Here is a 16489-nt window from a genome sequence, read left to right on the forward strand (position 1 = left end):
CCACACTGCCACGGGGGGTGGGGGGGGACTTTCAGCTTAGACACTCATAAGTAGCTAACAGAAAGGCAAACAAGCTACTGCTGAGCCAGAACCACACCTGTGTTTTGAAGCCAACTGAAGTGGGGGGCCCCAAGCTGATTTCAATTGCATGAGGATCACAAACCTCAATTTGCCAATGCTTTGTGTATTTTGCCTTCAATGAAACACGATCACTTGGCTAAGCTAATTATCATATGCACAACCCTGTACTCTGCAACAATATGCCGAAGCGACTATGCAACCGCAGTGGGTCATCTGTTTTGTAGAAAGATATTTATCACTTCACCTTCAGATCAGTTCTGCGTCGGGTTCAAGCAGTGACAGTTCTCACCCTGCCATTAAGCATGAGGCGTGTTCAAGTTCTCAGGTCTCCAGCTTGTTTCTTAAGAAAGTTGTGACTTCAGAAAGCTCAAACTCTCTTCATACTTCAACATAATTCACTTGCAGCCACACACTTTTCACAGCAATAACAACACAACTGCCTGGATACTGTAAACGCTTCTTTTTGGAAGTGTTTTGCTCATTGGAAAACTGCTAACACAAGACTGAAACAACTTGAATGTGCAGCTGCAGAGAGCTTTTGAGGATTGGAAAAAGCTAAAAACATCCAAAAACAGCCAGCCAATAAGCCAGAGCATTTTCTTCACTGAAGTTTACAAGTGCAACCCTTTCTGGATGTTTTCTCTGCAAATGCTTGCAGAAACTTCACCGACATCAGCCGCTGCTGTTGTGCCCTCTACACCGCAATGAGTGTGTGCAACACTTTCAATGACCCAAAAAATGGCTGCCATTATGTTCATTGCACCGATCATAACCCAGCATAAAGCAAAAGTGCCGTTCATGCCATTATCATGTGTTAGCACTGTCTGACACACTGCAAGGCCTGATGCCTTGCGCTTATCCTATACGATCACCCCATCCCATACACTGCCAACACAAGCTGCTGACCAAAACAGAATGACAGGGTGGCAACCATGGTCAGAGGTCAGTAGCAGCAGCATGACAACTTAAGGTTATGTGATCCCGGTAGCAAGCAATACTAAACTTTTTTTTATTAGTATGCTAACACTACTAGGGTCACCAGTGAAAAAGCCGTGGCTTGCCATGCTGAAGCCTCGGAGTTACTCAGGTAAGCTTGGAGGATGGCTGTGCCAGCTGTGGCCAAGTGGAAAGGGTGTGAAGGTGAAGGGAAAGAAATACAGATGCGTGCACATGCAGATGCCAGAAAGAAGAAGCAAAAGATGAAGTCGACGAAGGATTGTGCAGTGGAGCAAATGGTAAATCATGGGCGAAGCCAGTCCTTTGACTGAATCCGATGCCGGATGACGTGCACAGTGAGCTGAACAGCAACGCAAAAAAAGAGAGCGCCAACGTGACTCAATGGATCCATCGGATATAGCACGGCAGCAAGCTAAAGCAGAGCGGCAAGGACAGTACAACCTTGCTAAACAGGATGCGGGAATATTTGAAGAGCAAGAAGTGCGAAGAAGAGTGAGAATTGAAAAGGAGAGTGATGAAGTCGCCGGAGGAACATGCAGTCCAGAGGCTTCAAGCAGCTTCAGAGACCGCCGAGCAGAGGGATCGCGACTCAAATCGCAATGAGCAGCTCAGGCAGCTCATCACAAGAGGAACGCTAAGGAACCACCACAGGGACATTTTGGTGCAACTCGAATTGCCAAGCTTATGTAAAGCTAAACAAAAGTAAACAAAGCTAAAACAAGGGCAAATGTGCTGGCGCACCTAAGTCGCACTTAGCTTAACCAGGTAAATCAGGGTCATTCTTTTTTTTCTACGAGTTCTTCCTTCTCTCTTTCTTCAACAGCAAACAATGCTTTGGGCCTCATTTCTAACCTCTGCCTTCCATCCAGTTCCTAGTGCTACCAGTGCACCGAGAGTGTCCCGCTGCCTAGCCACATGGCAGAGGATCTGAGATCACAAGAATATAGCCTTTGCATCTTCCATCCCTCTTCGCACAGCACAGCCAAAGCCGTCCTGTTCAGCTGCTTATTTAAATACAGGTGCAGCCTGAATGCGCTTAAGGGCTAGGTGCATTTTTGTCTGCCAGAAGCAATGCATAACAGGTGACGCAAGAGCAGAGCTGAGATATAGATGGACAGCTCGAATTACGAACATTTTTTCTGGCAGACGAAATTTTTTCAATACATTCATGCCTCGTTAATATGGAAGCTCTCTATCCAGACAATGGATTGGGGGAAATGCACAGAGCAAAGGAGCCCGTGTATTTTTGTTGCGTTAATAAGGATGGTAACGACAACAAAAATTCTACTGCCCCAAGCAGATGTTTCATTTTCTGCGATTTGAGTGCAGAACACCAGATTAATGCAGTGAAAGAGTGCGAATGGCTGAGTGATGGCCCTTTTCTTGGCTGGTTTCATGCTTTACAGTACAAAGTTTCCGAGTCGACACACCTTACCATTTGTCGTATTGCATGAATGGCTGTGAAGAAAAAATTCTCTGCAGTTTCTGCTATGTAGAAAGCCTAATTCAGCAGTTGTCAGCCAACTCATTCATGGGCTCGTGGGATGTGAAAATTTGCAGCAGTAGTTATAGGTCATCTAGCCATGAGACACCATCATGCGTATCATAGAAAAATCACTATAGAGACATGAAGCTGCAATACACTATTTCAAGCATAATAGCAACCAGGATAATAGACTTGAAGCTCCCAAAATTGCGTCTGATTTCAACTCCACTGACCATTAGTATGCACAGAAGCAGACCCTTTCTTTTCTGATTATTTTTTTCTTTGTGATTCGTTATTATGGACAACATGCTTTATGAACAGTTTTGCTTGGGAACCAAAGTATTCATATTAACGAGGCACGACTCTATTGGCAAGAAGCTAAGGTGCGTGGTTCACCTGCTTGTAGTGCTGGGCCCCTAGCTGCCACCACTGTGCCCAAAAAACATTTTTCTCTCTTTCGTAATTCGAAAGTGCGGCACACCCCAAGTATATAGTGTGGAGCCACCAAAGCTGCTGCTGAATGCTGAAGTTTATCTTTCCTTACCGCACCTTTAAAATTATTCAATTTGAATGATGGCGTGAAATACGAGCCGCTTCTGGAACAAGTAACACTATCCAGTGTGTTGCAAAAGAGCTGTACATCAGTTTCAGATTGGCTTTCTTCGTCAGTCTTGCTAGAGAGTATTGTAACAAAGTAGCGCCCGTCGGCTCCTGGCAGCCTGTGCCCCAGAGGCTTCGTGGACCGAGAATCATTCGCCCATCTACTTCATCATAGCGGCCAGCCACTCATCACTTTCTCTTAACTGTTGAACTATCCCCTGAAGCCCTTTATTGTAAAGCTCTCAAGAAGTACAGAAAAAAACAAAAACGAAAAACAATGTGAGAGGAAGCCCGCACCAAACCATAGGTTATCACAGGCAGAACCAATTGGAAATAAAAAAAAGGGGGCCCCAGGTAGCGTGACGAAGACGACGAAGCTGGCAGTGGTGCGGGACGGAGCGCTCGCGCTAGGCCAGCGGCCATTATACATCATATCTTTGCCATCGTTCATCGCACCTAATTCTTCAGCCGCCCACCATGTAACATTTGGTGTGAGGTGCTGGGGAGTCATCCCCATCCTGGTCCCGGAGCTTCAGTGTCCTGCGCCTGCTGTGGTCATCGGCCGTGTGTACCTGTATCGCACTGCCAGTTGTACCCTGTCCTCCAGATCTAAACTGACCTCGCCGCTCACCCCAGCTCCGTCCTCCGCCGCAAACCCAAGATACAACCAAATGACGACGCTGCTGCGACCACCCGACCGACCGACCCCGACCGCCCCGAGACGCTGGCCACACGTGAGGAAACCTGCCCATGTCGTTCAGTGCGTCCAAGGGTCTCGGCCGTTGGCTCCTGGCAACCTGCGGCCCAGATGCTTCGGGGACCGGGAATCATTTGCTCATATCCTTGATCATGACAGCCAGCACCTCAGCACTTTCTCCTTACTGTTGAACCATCCACTGAAGCTCTTCACCATTTCGTACGACTCTTTGTCAACGATCGAGACGATCGCTCAAGGCCCTGGATAGTGCTACGAAGACGACAAAGTTGGCGATGGCTCGATACGAAGCGCTCGTGCTAGGCCAGCGGCCATTAAAGCATCTCTACCATAGTTCATCACGCCTCATTCTTCGGCTGACCGCCACATAACAGTATTAAGGAGATAGCCTTTAATGGCTCATACTCGCGGTGACCGTCCGCCCGTTACATCGCCACGTAGGTCATGTGACCTTGTGATGTCATGTGACCTTAAAGTCACGTGACCTATATTTCGGGGCAAAAATTGTTCAAAAACGAGGAAACGGCTTTCGTCTTCCCACAGTTAAGAGATATTTAAGTGCCTCCAATGAATTTTTTTTAAACTTCGGTCAAAACCTGTCAACACGGTGCAGTCATGGCAAGCATGGCATTCAATGTGGTGTGCTTGTCTTGTACTAATACTGTTCAGCAACTGCAGTGTTCTCGAGATTCTGCAGCACCAACACTTTACACTGCAAATGCAAGCAACACTTTGGTGCAAAAAATGACGTCCAACTGTCTGATCTTACAGTAGTATGGACAGAGATGGCTGCTCCACCCAGCCTGGACTGTCGACAGGAGATTAGCTGCATTCTGAGCCTCCCTTAACGTACCACGCACATTCTGAACAATTCCGGGACACTAGCAGTGTAGCGGATGAAGTTTTCTCCAAGACAACCTGGGAGCGACCTCAGTACTGCACTGCGGAGAAGCCCAGACTTCCAGTTTTTCGCTCGAACAATTTTTTTTTACTGATTTTTTACTGAGTTTAGCATGAAGAGTTCTGTAATTCCGAATTCTGGTTTCTGACATAGTAGCGCATAAAACGTATTTTCTAGATTTTTATTCTCAGATTTTCTGTCTGAAAATATCCATTATTTTTCCAATCTTTGTTACAGTCCATCAAATTCTTTCATAAGCCATAAATATCTTGATTTTTTTCTCTATGTCATTAAAAAAGGGGGCTTTGTTAGCTACACTGTGATGTGCTGCAATAAACAAAAATTTTACATTTATTAGCGAATAAATTTTAAATGCATACCTTCATAAAATTGACTGTTTTCTTGTGGTAAGAAAAGAGTTAACCTACAAGCACACTCAACACAGTTCATATTAAGCTGAATATTTTAAGCTAAGTATGTGGAAAACATTTCAAACATTCTCGTAATGTTTACTGTGTCCCAAAATTTGGCCTAACAGAGTATGCGTCAATGTGAGCCAACTGCATGCAGTGTGCAGCTTTAACATGCACCACATCATCATCGCACTACTAACACACCCAAACAAAACAAAAGCATGTGCTCGAAACTCAGTGCAGGACTTCTCTGTAAGCACACACTGTTTATGCACCTCATAAACGACACTTACGAAGCTGGCCTAAATGCTTTCACCAGGTAGCAAAAACTGGTGTATACTAAGCCATCAATACGATCTCAAGGTGTGGACCACTGTCACCAGGCCCCCACTCAGTCATGCTGAGTGCAAACTGCCACACAGTTACAATGGCAAAGACTAATGTCGAGGAGCCAGTACTCACACCAAACGAGGCTTTGGCATCATGCACTGCTTGGGCAACAAATTCATCTGAAATGCGCCGGCTCGGGTGTTCGTTGAAGACCGAGTTGACCAGGGCAATTTTGGCTGCACTGCGACGCGCCTCTGCCTTGGTTGGGCAGTTCTGCAAAAAAAAAAGAAAGACAACAAGATATGAAAGCACTTAGAGCCATGTACCCTTCCCAAATATGTACCGTGCATACCCATGTGCAGTGAACCCCCAAGTACCCTCGAATAGACATATATGTTTGTCGGCGATGAGCAGTGTAAACAGATTGAAAACGTTTGATCTGTGGGGCATGCATCTAAAGTTCAAACTGCACTCGCATCGCTCCTTACGCAAGTCTGTTCACATACATAACACTATCACAAAACCTGCCACTTAAGCTCCCATTTTCTATCCATAGAGATAAAATGACACAGCATGGTCCATTCATTGCTAATTCTGTCCGCACCACCACAGCCGTGTATGCATTCAATTGTGCCACTCGCCACGCATACCAAAAACAGGCTTACAGACAAGACCTATCTTTTATGGTAAAAGCAACGATACATACTCAAACTATGAATAAATATTAGAAATATTGCCTAACTTCACAGTGGTTCATTTGTTGTCCAATTCATACATTATATTTCTTGTTTTATGGTTGTTCTTATGGTTTCAAGTGACTCCTGCATGTTTAAACCTTAGTTTTTCACCATGTTCTCTGTTTATCTACTGTTATTTTTTTTAAACAGGTCAGCGCTAAAAAAAGACACACGGCGAGAGAACGACGACACGACAGAGATGAGCGCTTAGATGCCTAACCAACTAGCCCAGCACCAAGTTTTACTAAAGCAATCTACCGTTACGTTTTGTGTCTACTTTTTCAATTACCTGTTGATGTATCTATGCATTAGCACAGCTGCAAAGTTTCTCAATCAAAAATTGTAGCTTACAATTTATTTTTTCACATCAGTTGATGTATTAACGTGCTAACGCTGTAGCAAAGATTTTACAATTCCCTTGTATTTTATACTGCTTTTTTGCTCCTCCTATGCACTACCCTCAAGAATGAAGGCTTTTAGGGATATTTGGAATAAAATAAAATGACAAGCGATTTAGTGTGGTTAGGCCAAATGCGAACTAGGTGCCCTAGCACTTCGGTTTTGGTTCAAGGCTCGGTTTTCAAGGTCAAGCAGGCTTCAGACAAAGTGGGCAGGTTGCCCACCGTGGCAGGTGAACCACCTGCCAGTAGGTTTCAGGAAAGATCGGCGAAGTCGGTGAGTGGGAAGTCGGTGAATGAGAAGTCGTACTAAAATGTTAAAATGTTCTTGCCTAAAGTGCAGCACCATAGGAGCTGGAAACCATTTGTGCTGCATTAAAGTAACCAAAAAGCTCCCTCTCCCAGTGATTCCTAACATGCTGACCAATTTTTTCATCTGGTTCAAACATGCTACCACCTCTTTCCTATGACCCTTTATTTCTTATCCAATTTCACATACAGAAGACCCTCAAGAATTAGAACTCAAAGGACACCAACGATTTGTTAAAAATGTGCAGAGTCTGAAATAAGGGAGGGGGTCGTTTTCTTTTTTATGTACACTTGATGCCAACTATCGTCATGAACCAAACATTTAAATTAAGTGAGTCTGAATAATTGAGATGCCACTGTAGCAAGAAAATGAGTATAGTCAGCAGGCAAACAACTTTTACTCGTCATGCATGGTGGATAATCTGCACTAAGCATTTCTTGCAACCAGAGCATGAAAAAATTTAAGCAAACTGAAGCAGTGTAGAACAGAAAGCAACTGAAATCAGATTCCCGGCTATCAGACAGAGGACAGTGCTCCTCAGTAGATGTACAGTTTAGAAATAGATAAAACAGATGCTTGTTTGCAGTTTGCAAGCTGTTGGTTGAGCAGGAAACAGATGCCCTAAGCAAAACTTAACATTTAACTTGCACACTCCCACATGAAAGAGTGGGACCACTTTCTACCATGCATGTGATCAAAGGTTCATTTAAATTTTACACCCAAAAATGTGTTCAGTAGAAGTATTCAAGAAATGCAAAGCTTTTTCTGAAAGATTCAGCACAGTTTGTGCCCTAACGAATTGCTGACCAGTTATTTCCCTTTGCATGAGCCCAGTCACAGATGGCATGACCTGTGATTTGAACATGTTCTTTCTTTCCCGGTAGTACTTGCATAGTGCATGCTATAAAGTGGCCTTAGCACTAGCAATGAATAACATGATGCACACTGCATTCAGCACTGCATAACATATTCCAAGGCCATCTATGTATTCCCCACTGCCTGTCTTAACCCTTTGTGCACGGCATTTACGATTGTGCATGCAACTTTTCAAACTTTCTTTCGCAGTATCTAGAGCTGTTTTCACGAAGTCAGTGATGCCGGCAACATTTAAAATCTCTGCTGGACAGATTGGTAGGGCCATTCTGATCGCTGATCAAAAACAAGAAATTAAAGAAGAAGTTCTATGGTGCACCTAAGAAGTGTTGTCTGGTGCTGTAACCTTTTCTTCTCTCACAAAGTCGACTGTTTTGCTAAAGGACATTTTAGCAGATTTTTTGCTGCAGGGAGCTGCTTTAGATGGTAAGCAAAATAGTTAACTGAGCATAAATCTGTTTTTTTGAAGAATAATGTTGAAATTTCGTGAGCGTGGAAATGTACACGTGAATTCTTCAAGTTTTTGGGCTATTCACGCTGTTTTTGTAAAATAGGCGGTTGGAAATATACACCCATAAGTTTCAAAGTTTTTCTCTACAGAAGAACATACTGCGCATCAGAAAGGGTTAAACAGTCAGTCTTTCGTCAGAGACGAGTAAAAAGATATTGCCATATTTTGTTAAGTCTTACTCTACAGTGGTAGAAACAAGTGCTAAACTGGCAGTATTGTCAGTAATTTACATTGTAAATTGATTGACACAGTGAGGCCAGGCCCTGCAGTGGTGACATAGTGTCAAAGTTGATGCTGTTCTAATAAGCGGGCAACATCATCTGCAGTAAACATACTGCGTATTTTTATGAAGAGCACTGAGCAAAATAGAGTTTCTAGCAGGAAGCAGCATTAGACACGTTTACATTTCGTTGCTTTTGCCTGTTTTTGACTGTTTTTTATCACCTATTCTGAAATATTCTGTACAGACAAGCTGCCACCATGCTCATGGTGCCACTCCCATTGGCACTAATCTGCAGACACATTTCACCGATAGCAGCACTGCCAATAGCAGCATCTCTACTGGGCAGAAATGGATGCAGACATCTTCGATAGATATCAACAGTCTCATTTCAGTGACAAGTCCCTTAAAGCGACACAGAGGGCACATTGAAGAGTGCCTGTATCAACAGATTGCCACATTCTAATGACATAGAGGACAATTTCCCTGAAAATGGAGCTTTTATAAGACAGAAAAAACATGAAATGCACAGGTGCTGCCACCACCGGCTGTTTTCGCAAGAAAACTGCAGTACCGTCAAGGCAGCTTCTCATGTGCAAACCCCCGATGCTAGGCTAAACTGTCGTTCACATCCTAACGGAAAATCACAGAGTCCTTCTTGCGCCTGCCATCACAAGTTTGACCTGAGTGACAGAAAAGAGATTGTTCCATTTTTAAATCCAATTTTCTCAGCAATAAAAGAGTTTTTTGGTGGAAAAGAAACGTTTTTGGTGGAAAAGAACTAACAGACTTGGTAGTTTACTGCAAAACACGGAAGCACTGATTTAATCCTGCACTAGAAGTATTTAGAAAAATAGGAAGATCGTCCAAAGTACATTTCCATTTTTTTTCGGCAGATGTGTTGGTATTCATCACCTATGATACACAATGATTAGTGAAGATCAGTGTGCACACAACACACCCATACTATCGCCGGTGAAGGCATGAAGTATACTGGAAGCTGTGCACCGTGGTGAACCACCACACAGAAAGGCTGTAATCTGCTGGGCAAACTCACCTGGAAGCTTCCGAAGCAGCTGCCGCCAGGCAGCGTAACGTAGCACACGTAGGGCGGGCTGCACGCGGGAACCAGCTCGTACGTCACGGGTTCACCGGGGCGCTTCATCTGCCAAAACTCCTGCAGGGCCTCCACCACGTTCACTGCGGGCAGTGCAAAGGGACGGGGTGTGTGCACACAGGCTGTTCAAAAAACACGGCCAAGCAGCACAGCACAGTGCAACCACAAGAAGACCACAGGGAGAGAGACCACCGATGAGAGCATTAGGACACAGCACTTGTGGGCACCAGTCACACCGGAGGCAACGATGTACCTTGAAAATGCGAAATACAGGTCACAGCCTGACGCTGCTCTCTCCTTGGATGCATTTCAAATGCCTTCGAAACACCTTGCTTACTGTGTCGCCAGCTTCTTAAAGGCAGCTCCAAGGTATGTACAATTACGCTCAATATGAGCTGCAACGCATGAGCTGTGGCAGGAACTTAGTTCACGAAGCACTGCGAGCCATATGGTGCTGAAAATTGATGCATTTAGTAGTCGATGCGAAGAAAAAGGTAGACTGAATGGTTGTGCAGGTTGGATGCTCACTGTGAAGGCGCATTGATTTACTATAAAGCAGGAACCTCAGCTGACTTACTTCGGTCGCCTTGCAAGTCATATTGAGCACAACATTTCATAAGTGCGTTGCTTATGGACAGGCACTATTCATTGCTCAAGATGGAATCTCGTGTGGTGGCTTTCAACCTGCATGATTCAGGACGCTCACCCCAGCAAGTGTCAAAAATCGACAATCACATCCATGCTCCAAAGACAAAGAGGGACAGAACAGCATAAATAAAAACTCTCCAATTCTGACAGTCACTACTTCAAGATAGCGCCAAGATAGCGCCCACTTTTTTATGTCCCATTTCCTATATATCGCAAACTGCTCCATGTTGCTCGAGGTATCAAACTGGGATGGTTCGCTTCAAACACACTGTACGCCATCTTACAACTGCTGCTTTCACCAAATGAGATAGGCAAAAGCCTCTGCTGTCAATTGCTTTCAGTAAACCTCCTGTCCCAAAGGGAGCAATTCCTCTTGTGAAGCAAAAGGCCGGAATCTAATGGAAAGCCTCTCAGTTTTGAGAAATCTCTGCAAATTAAAATATTTCACTCGCTGAGGGCCTTAACCAACAATCACCACCATTTCAGTGTACCTGCTCTATCCATACGGCCACCCCCTGTAATGACTGTGGCTGTGGCACTTCATTTAAGCAGACATCAATCGTGCTGATCCTTTTTCTTTCCTATAAATCCTAAAAACCAAAGAAAGGCAGACAAGAAAAGTGGAATCCATATGCCTAAGGAGTGGCATCTTAATGAAAGTATTAAGAACAGTCATGGTTTCAGCTACATAAAACTAAAAGCATAGCCCAACATCTGCACCGTCTACAAAACTAATCTAACTTCTGTTCAAGTAACATGAGCCGCCACGGTGGCTGAGTGGTTATGGCGCTCGGCTACTGGCCCGAAAGACACGGGTTCGATCCCGGCCGCGGCGGTTGAATTTCGATGGAGGCGAAATTCTAGAGGCCCATGTACTGTGCGATGTCAGTGCACGTTAAAGAACCCCAGGTGGTCGAAATTTCTGGTGCCCTTTACTACGGCGTCCTTCATAGCCTGAGTCGGTTTGGGACGTTAAACCCCCATAAACTAAACTAAACTAAACTGTTCAAGTAACGTGATACAAATGTAGTGCATGACTTGGTGCAAGGCTTTGGTGTACCGATTCCCACACTGTAACCCAATGACTTCAGATTCTTTTCAAGAGTTGTTTTGCTTTCTGTACAGATTTATTTTCTGCCTAAAGCACATGTACTCAATTAATGCTTGTTTTAATCTAAATATAGGCATTCGTAAACGAAATTATACAGAAGAACACTGACCAAACATGTTTGTTTACACCCTGAAAGCAATATCCAATTTTTGTGGGCGCTATATGATATAGCTAGTTTGGATGTAGCGCATTTTGAGGGCCAATTTTCAGTTGCGCCACATAACTGCTCTAAACCTTGTCAAGGCTGTCACTTCCTTCAATCCATTGAATCCAACTTTTTTTTTTCTGTACACACAGTCGTGAGCAACATGTGAGGGAAAAAAGTTTAAGTGTTGATTTATTCACTACTCCATAATTATATATGTGTGACATGCACGGTTTTTCTCTTTTTTAACTAGCTTTCCTCTTGGCATGTAATATTCAAAAGTCATTCTCAAATTTAGTTCACAAATAAGAAAAAACTTGCAATTTTGTGCAAAAGGTTTGTTCCTTCTTATATTGCACTCAACTGTACTTATCTTGATGCACTGCCTTTGCCACATTAATGTAACTTTTGTTAGTCGGAGCCAATCCTCTCTGTAAAGCCACGGCACTTGAGTGTAAAAAAAAAAAAAAAAATTTTCACGCCAACTGCCGTGCTCCAGTGTTCAATTCTGTTCACAGAGAGATGTGAAGCCATGGACCCAAGGTTGAATTACTACAGTAATCGTAACTGGCTTTATGCAATGAGGTCAACAAAAGCCTCAGCACGTAGCTCTGAGAAAAAAAGTTCAAACGAATTACAGTGTCTGTTCCCATATCACGTGTACTGCAGAACAGCACTGAGTAAGTCCGTTGGTGACAGTCTGAAAAAATATCCCACCATGCCAACACTTTCATTCCGACAATTTCAGTATCATATCATTTATGCGATGGCGTAGAGGTAGAACATCCGCCTCGCATGCAAGAGGACCGGGGTTCAAATCCTGGTGCCGCGCAATTCTCCACCGGGTTTAAAAAAAAAAAAAAATCCGCGTGTCGATGGAATTGCATAACCAGGCCTGGAGTGCGGCCTTATCTCGGTGAACAGAACAGACAACGCACTCTCTCACCAGAGCAGGATTTGGCCACCCTGGTGTAGTACTTGGCCACAACCTTCTATGATCAAACCAATTAACCCTCGGCCCTCAGTCCCCAGCGGCTGCAGAGCAACTGACCACGGCGGCGGTCAGACCTGTGACGCAGCGGAGGGTGCTAAGAATCTCTGGCTCCGGACAGGCCGCCATTGGAATCTGAACCTGGCAACGTTTAACGCTAGAACTTTAGCTAGTGAGGCTAGCCTAGCAGTACTGTTCGAGGAACAAGCGGGAATTAAATGGGATGTAATAGGGCTTAGCGAAGTTAGGAGGACAGGTGAGGCGTATACAGTACTAAAGGACGGACACATACTGTGCTATCGCGGGTTAGAGGATAGACGAGAACTAGGTGTGGGTTTCCTCATTAATAAGGATATAGCTGGCAACGTATTAACGAGAGGGTAGCAGCTATAGCAATTAGGCTGAATAGGAGGTACAAGCTGAAAGTGGTGCAGGCCTACGCACCCACATCCAGCCATGATGACCACACCGTTGAAAGCTTCTATGAGGACGTAGAATCAGCAATGAATAGAGTAAAATCGCAGTACACTGTACTGATGGGCGATTTCAATGCGAAGGTGGGCAAGAAGCAGGCTGACGACCACGCGGTAGGTGACTATGGGATAGGCTCTAGAAATAGCAGGGGAGAGTTATTAGTCGAATTCGCGGATAGAAATAATTTACGGATCATGAATACCTTCTTCCGCAAACGAGAAAACAGGAAGTGGACCTGGAAAAGCCCCAATGGTGAGATTAAAAATGAAATAGACTTCATACTATGCGCTAAACCTGGCATTATTCAGGATGTGGCCGTCCTCGGAAGGGTGCGTTGCAGCGACCATAGAATGGTAAGGTCTTAGACTTGAATAGGGAACGGAAGAAGCTAGCGAAGAAGAAGACCATTAACGAGTTAGCCGTAAGAGGGAAAGCACAGGAGTTTAGGATAGCGCTGCAAAACAGATACTCGGCTTTAACTGAGGAAGATGATCTTGATGTTCATTCAATGCACGATAACCTGACATCAATAATTACGGAGTGCGCAGTAGAAGTAGGCGGTAGGACAGTTCGAAAAGATACCGGGAAGCTATCTCAGGTGACGAAAGATCTGATTAAGAAGCGCCAAAACATGAAGGCATCTAACACTACCGATAGAATAGAACTAACGGAGCTATCAAAATTAATAAATAAGCGCAAGGTAGCCGACATAAGGAAGTTTAATATGGAGAGAATCGAGCATGCTATAAAGAACGGAGGTAGCCTAAAAACAGTGAAGAGGAAACTAGGCATAGGTAAAAACCAGATGTATGCATTAAGAGACAAGCAGGGCAATGTCATTAGCAATATGGATAAGATAGTTAACGTAGCCGAAGAGTTCTACACAGACCTGTACAGTAGCTAATGTAATCAGAGCGCTAATGAGAAAGACAGCAGTGCACAGCAATGCGTCATCCCGCCAGTAACGAAAGATGAAGTAAAGAAAGCCTTAGAAGCAATGAAAAGGGGAAAAGCAGCTGGGGAGGATCAGGTAACAGCAGATCTGTTGAAGGATGGAGGGGATATCGTGCTAGAAAAACTAGCCACCCTGTATACGCAATGCCTTATGACCTCGACTGTACCAGAAGCTTGGAAGAATGCAAATATTATCTTAATTCATAAGAAGGGAGACGCCAAGGACTTGCAAAATTACAGGCCGATCAGCTTACTATACGTTGCCTACAAAGTATTTACTAAGGTAATCGCTAATAGAGTCAGGGCAACGTTAGACTTTAATCAACCAAATGATCAGGCAGGCTTTCGTAAAGGATATTCCACAATAGATCATATTCACACTATTAATCAGGTGATAGAGAAATGCGCAGAATATAACCAACCTCTATATATAGCTTTCATTGATTACGAGAAAGCATTCGACTCAGTGGAAACCTCAGCAGTCATACAGGCATTGCGTAATAAGGGGGTAGAAGAGCCTTATGTCAAAATACTGGAAGATATATATAGCAACTGCACAGCTACTATAGTCCTCCATAAAGTCAGCAATAAAATTCCAATAAGGAAGGGCGTCAGGCAAGGAGACACGATCTCGCCAATGCTGTTCACCGCATGTTTGCAGGAGGTATTTCGAGGCCTGAATTGGGAACAGTTGGGAATAAGAATAAATGGAGAATACCTAAATAATCTGAGATTTGCTGATGACATTGCCTTGCTGAGTCACTCAGGAGGTGAACTGCAAATCATGATCAACGAGTTAGACAGGCAGAGCAGATCGATGGGTCTAAAAATTAACATGCAGAAAACCAAGATAATGTTCAACAGCCTAGCAAGGGAACAACAGTTCACAATTGGCAACGAGAGCCTAGAAATTGTGCCGGAATACGTCTACTTAGGGCAGGTAGTGACAGCTGATCCGGATCATGAGAGGGAGATAACTAGAAGGATAAGAATGGGGTGGAGCGCATATGGCAAATTCTCGCAGATCATGAGTGGCAGTTCACCAATTTCCCACAAGAGGAAAGTGTACAACAGCATAATCTTACCGGTACTCACCTACGGCGCAGAAACGTGGAGGCTAACGAAAAGAGTTCAGCTTAAGTTAAGGACAACGCAGCGAGCCATGGAAAGAAAAATGATAGGTGTAACGTTAAGAGATCGGAAGCGGGCAGAGTGGGTGAGGGAACAAACACGGGTTAATGACATCCTAGTCGAAATCAAGAGAAAGAAATGGACTTGGGCAGGGCATGTAATGCGAAGGCAAGATAACCGCTGGTCTTTAAGGGTAACGGAGTGGGTTCCAAGAGAAAGTAAGCGTAGCAGGGGGCGGCAGAAGGTTAGGTGGGCGGATGAGATTAAGAAATCATTGTCAGTAAAGCAGCTGAATGGGCTAGTTGGTTTTGCATCTTGGTGAAAAAACAGCGCACAAGCAGACACAGACTTGTCCCCTTCTTTCTGTCTGTGTCTGCTTGTGCGCTGTTTTTTCACCGAGATTAAGAAGTTTGCAGGCAAAGGGTGGATGCAGCTGGCAAAGGATATGGTTAATTGGAGAGACATGGGAGAGGCCTTTGCCCTGCAGTGGGTGTAGTAAGGCTGATGATGATGATGATGATCATCATTTATGCACATTTCTCTAATACCGAGATGCACACTTGTGAAACTGATTGCACAATGCCAATGCATTCCATTCACGGGTGCTGTGTCAATCCAGAAATCATCTTCTTTCATGGGCTGAAGATCTTTTAACACAGTATGTACAGTGATTATGTGGCCATGTCCATCTTGCAATACAGCTCTTGCAATTTGACTAAAATACAAATGACAGTTGCAGAAGTCAAGTTCACAGGGCTGCTCGAACTCTGATAAAGTTTTTCCTCTAACCTCAATTACAAGCAGTGCCCTCCAAGCCCTGATCATTCACATTGCTAGCAGAATAACAGGAGCCCTGCAAAAGCTTCGCCGTCATCGTTATTGTCTCAGCTACCATGTAAGGAGACTGTTCAAATGATGACTTGAAAGTAAGCAGAGCACAGGCTTGAGCTGAACCGACTGAACATTCACATTATTTTCAAAGCTTGCACTGCCTATTCTCTCCCACCAATAAGGGGCTACACAGTCTTGGTGAGCCCATGCCTGCCAACACTGCACCTGCACAATACTTGAGAATACCAAACATGTTTATTGTTCCCACAACACTCATCTGGTGACATAAATTTTGCTTTTCCAAATATAGCAAGTAGCCAAAGTGATCAACAGTATTTTGTTTTAGGTCCAATATTGTTTTAGCTCATGGCATAGTTTGCCATGAAAGAGCGACTGCTCCGATCACAGTGCCATGCATTTGGTCTGCCCTTTCTCAAAACTGCCGAGCTGCATCTTCAAGCTCACAAGTCACACGCTCAATTATTAACACGACCGACGCAACTTTCACTTGGCTCACATAAATTCTCGTGAAAGTAGCCAGTTCTCCAGACATTC

At 44.2% G+C, this 16489-nt stretch overlaps 1 protein-coding gene across 1 annotated transcript in view; it reads right to left on the reverse strand.

Moving 5' to 3' along the window:
• The window catches only part of LOC144111285 (protein limb expression 1 homolog), a 32222-nt gene that overhangs the window by 12003 nt on the left and 3730 nt on the right, over positions 1 to 16489 (reverse strand). The window contains exons 2-3 of the mRNA XM_077644524.1: positions 9590 to 9732; positions 5616 to 5756 (exon numbers count right to left, since the gene is read on the reverse strand). Coding sequence (XP_077500650.1) covers positions 5616 to 5756; positions 9590 to 9732 — 284 coding nt within the window. The remainder of the gene's footprint in view (positions 1 to 5615; positions 5757 to 9589; positions 9733 to 16489) is intronic.

Source organism: Amblyomma americanum, chromosome 11 (genome assembly GCF_052857255.1).
Source record: "Amblyomma americanum isolate KBUSLIRL-KWMA chromosome 11, ASM5285725v1, whole genome shotgun sequence".
NCBI classification, from domain to species: Eukaryota; Metazoa; Arthropoda; class Arachnida; order Ixodida; family Ixodidae; genus Amblyomma; species Amblyomma americanum.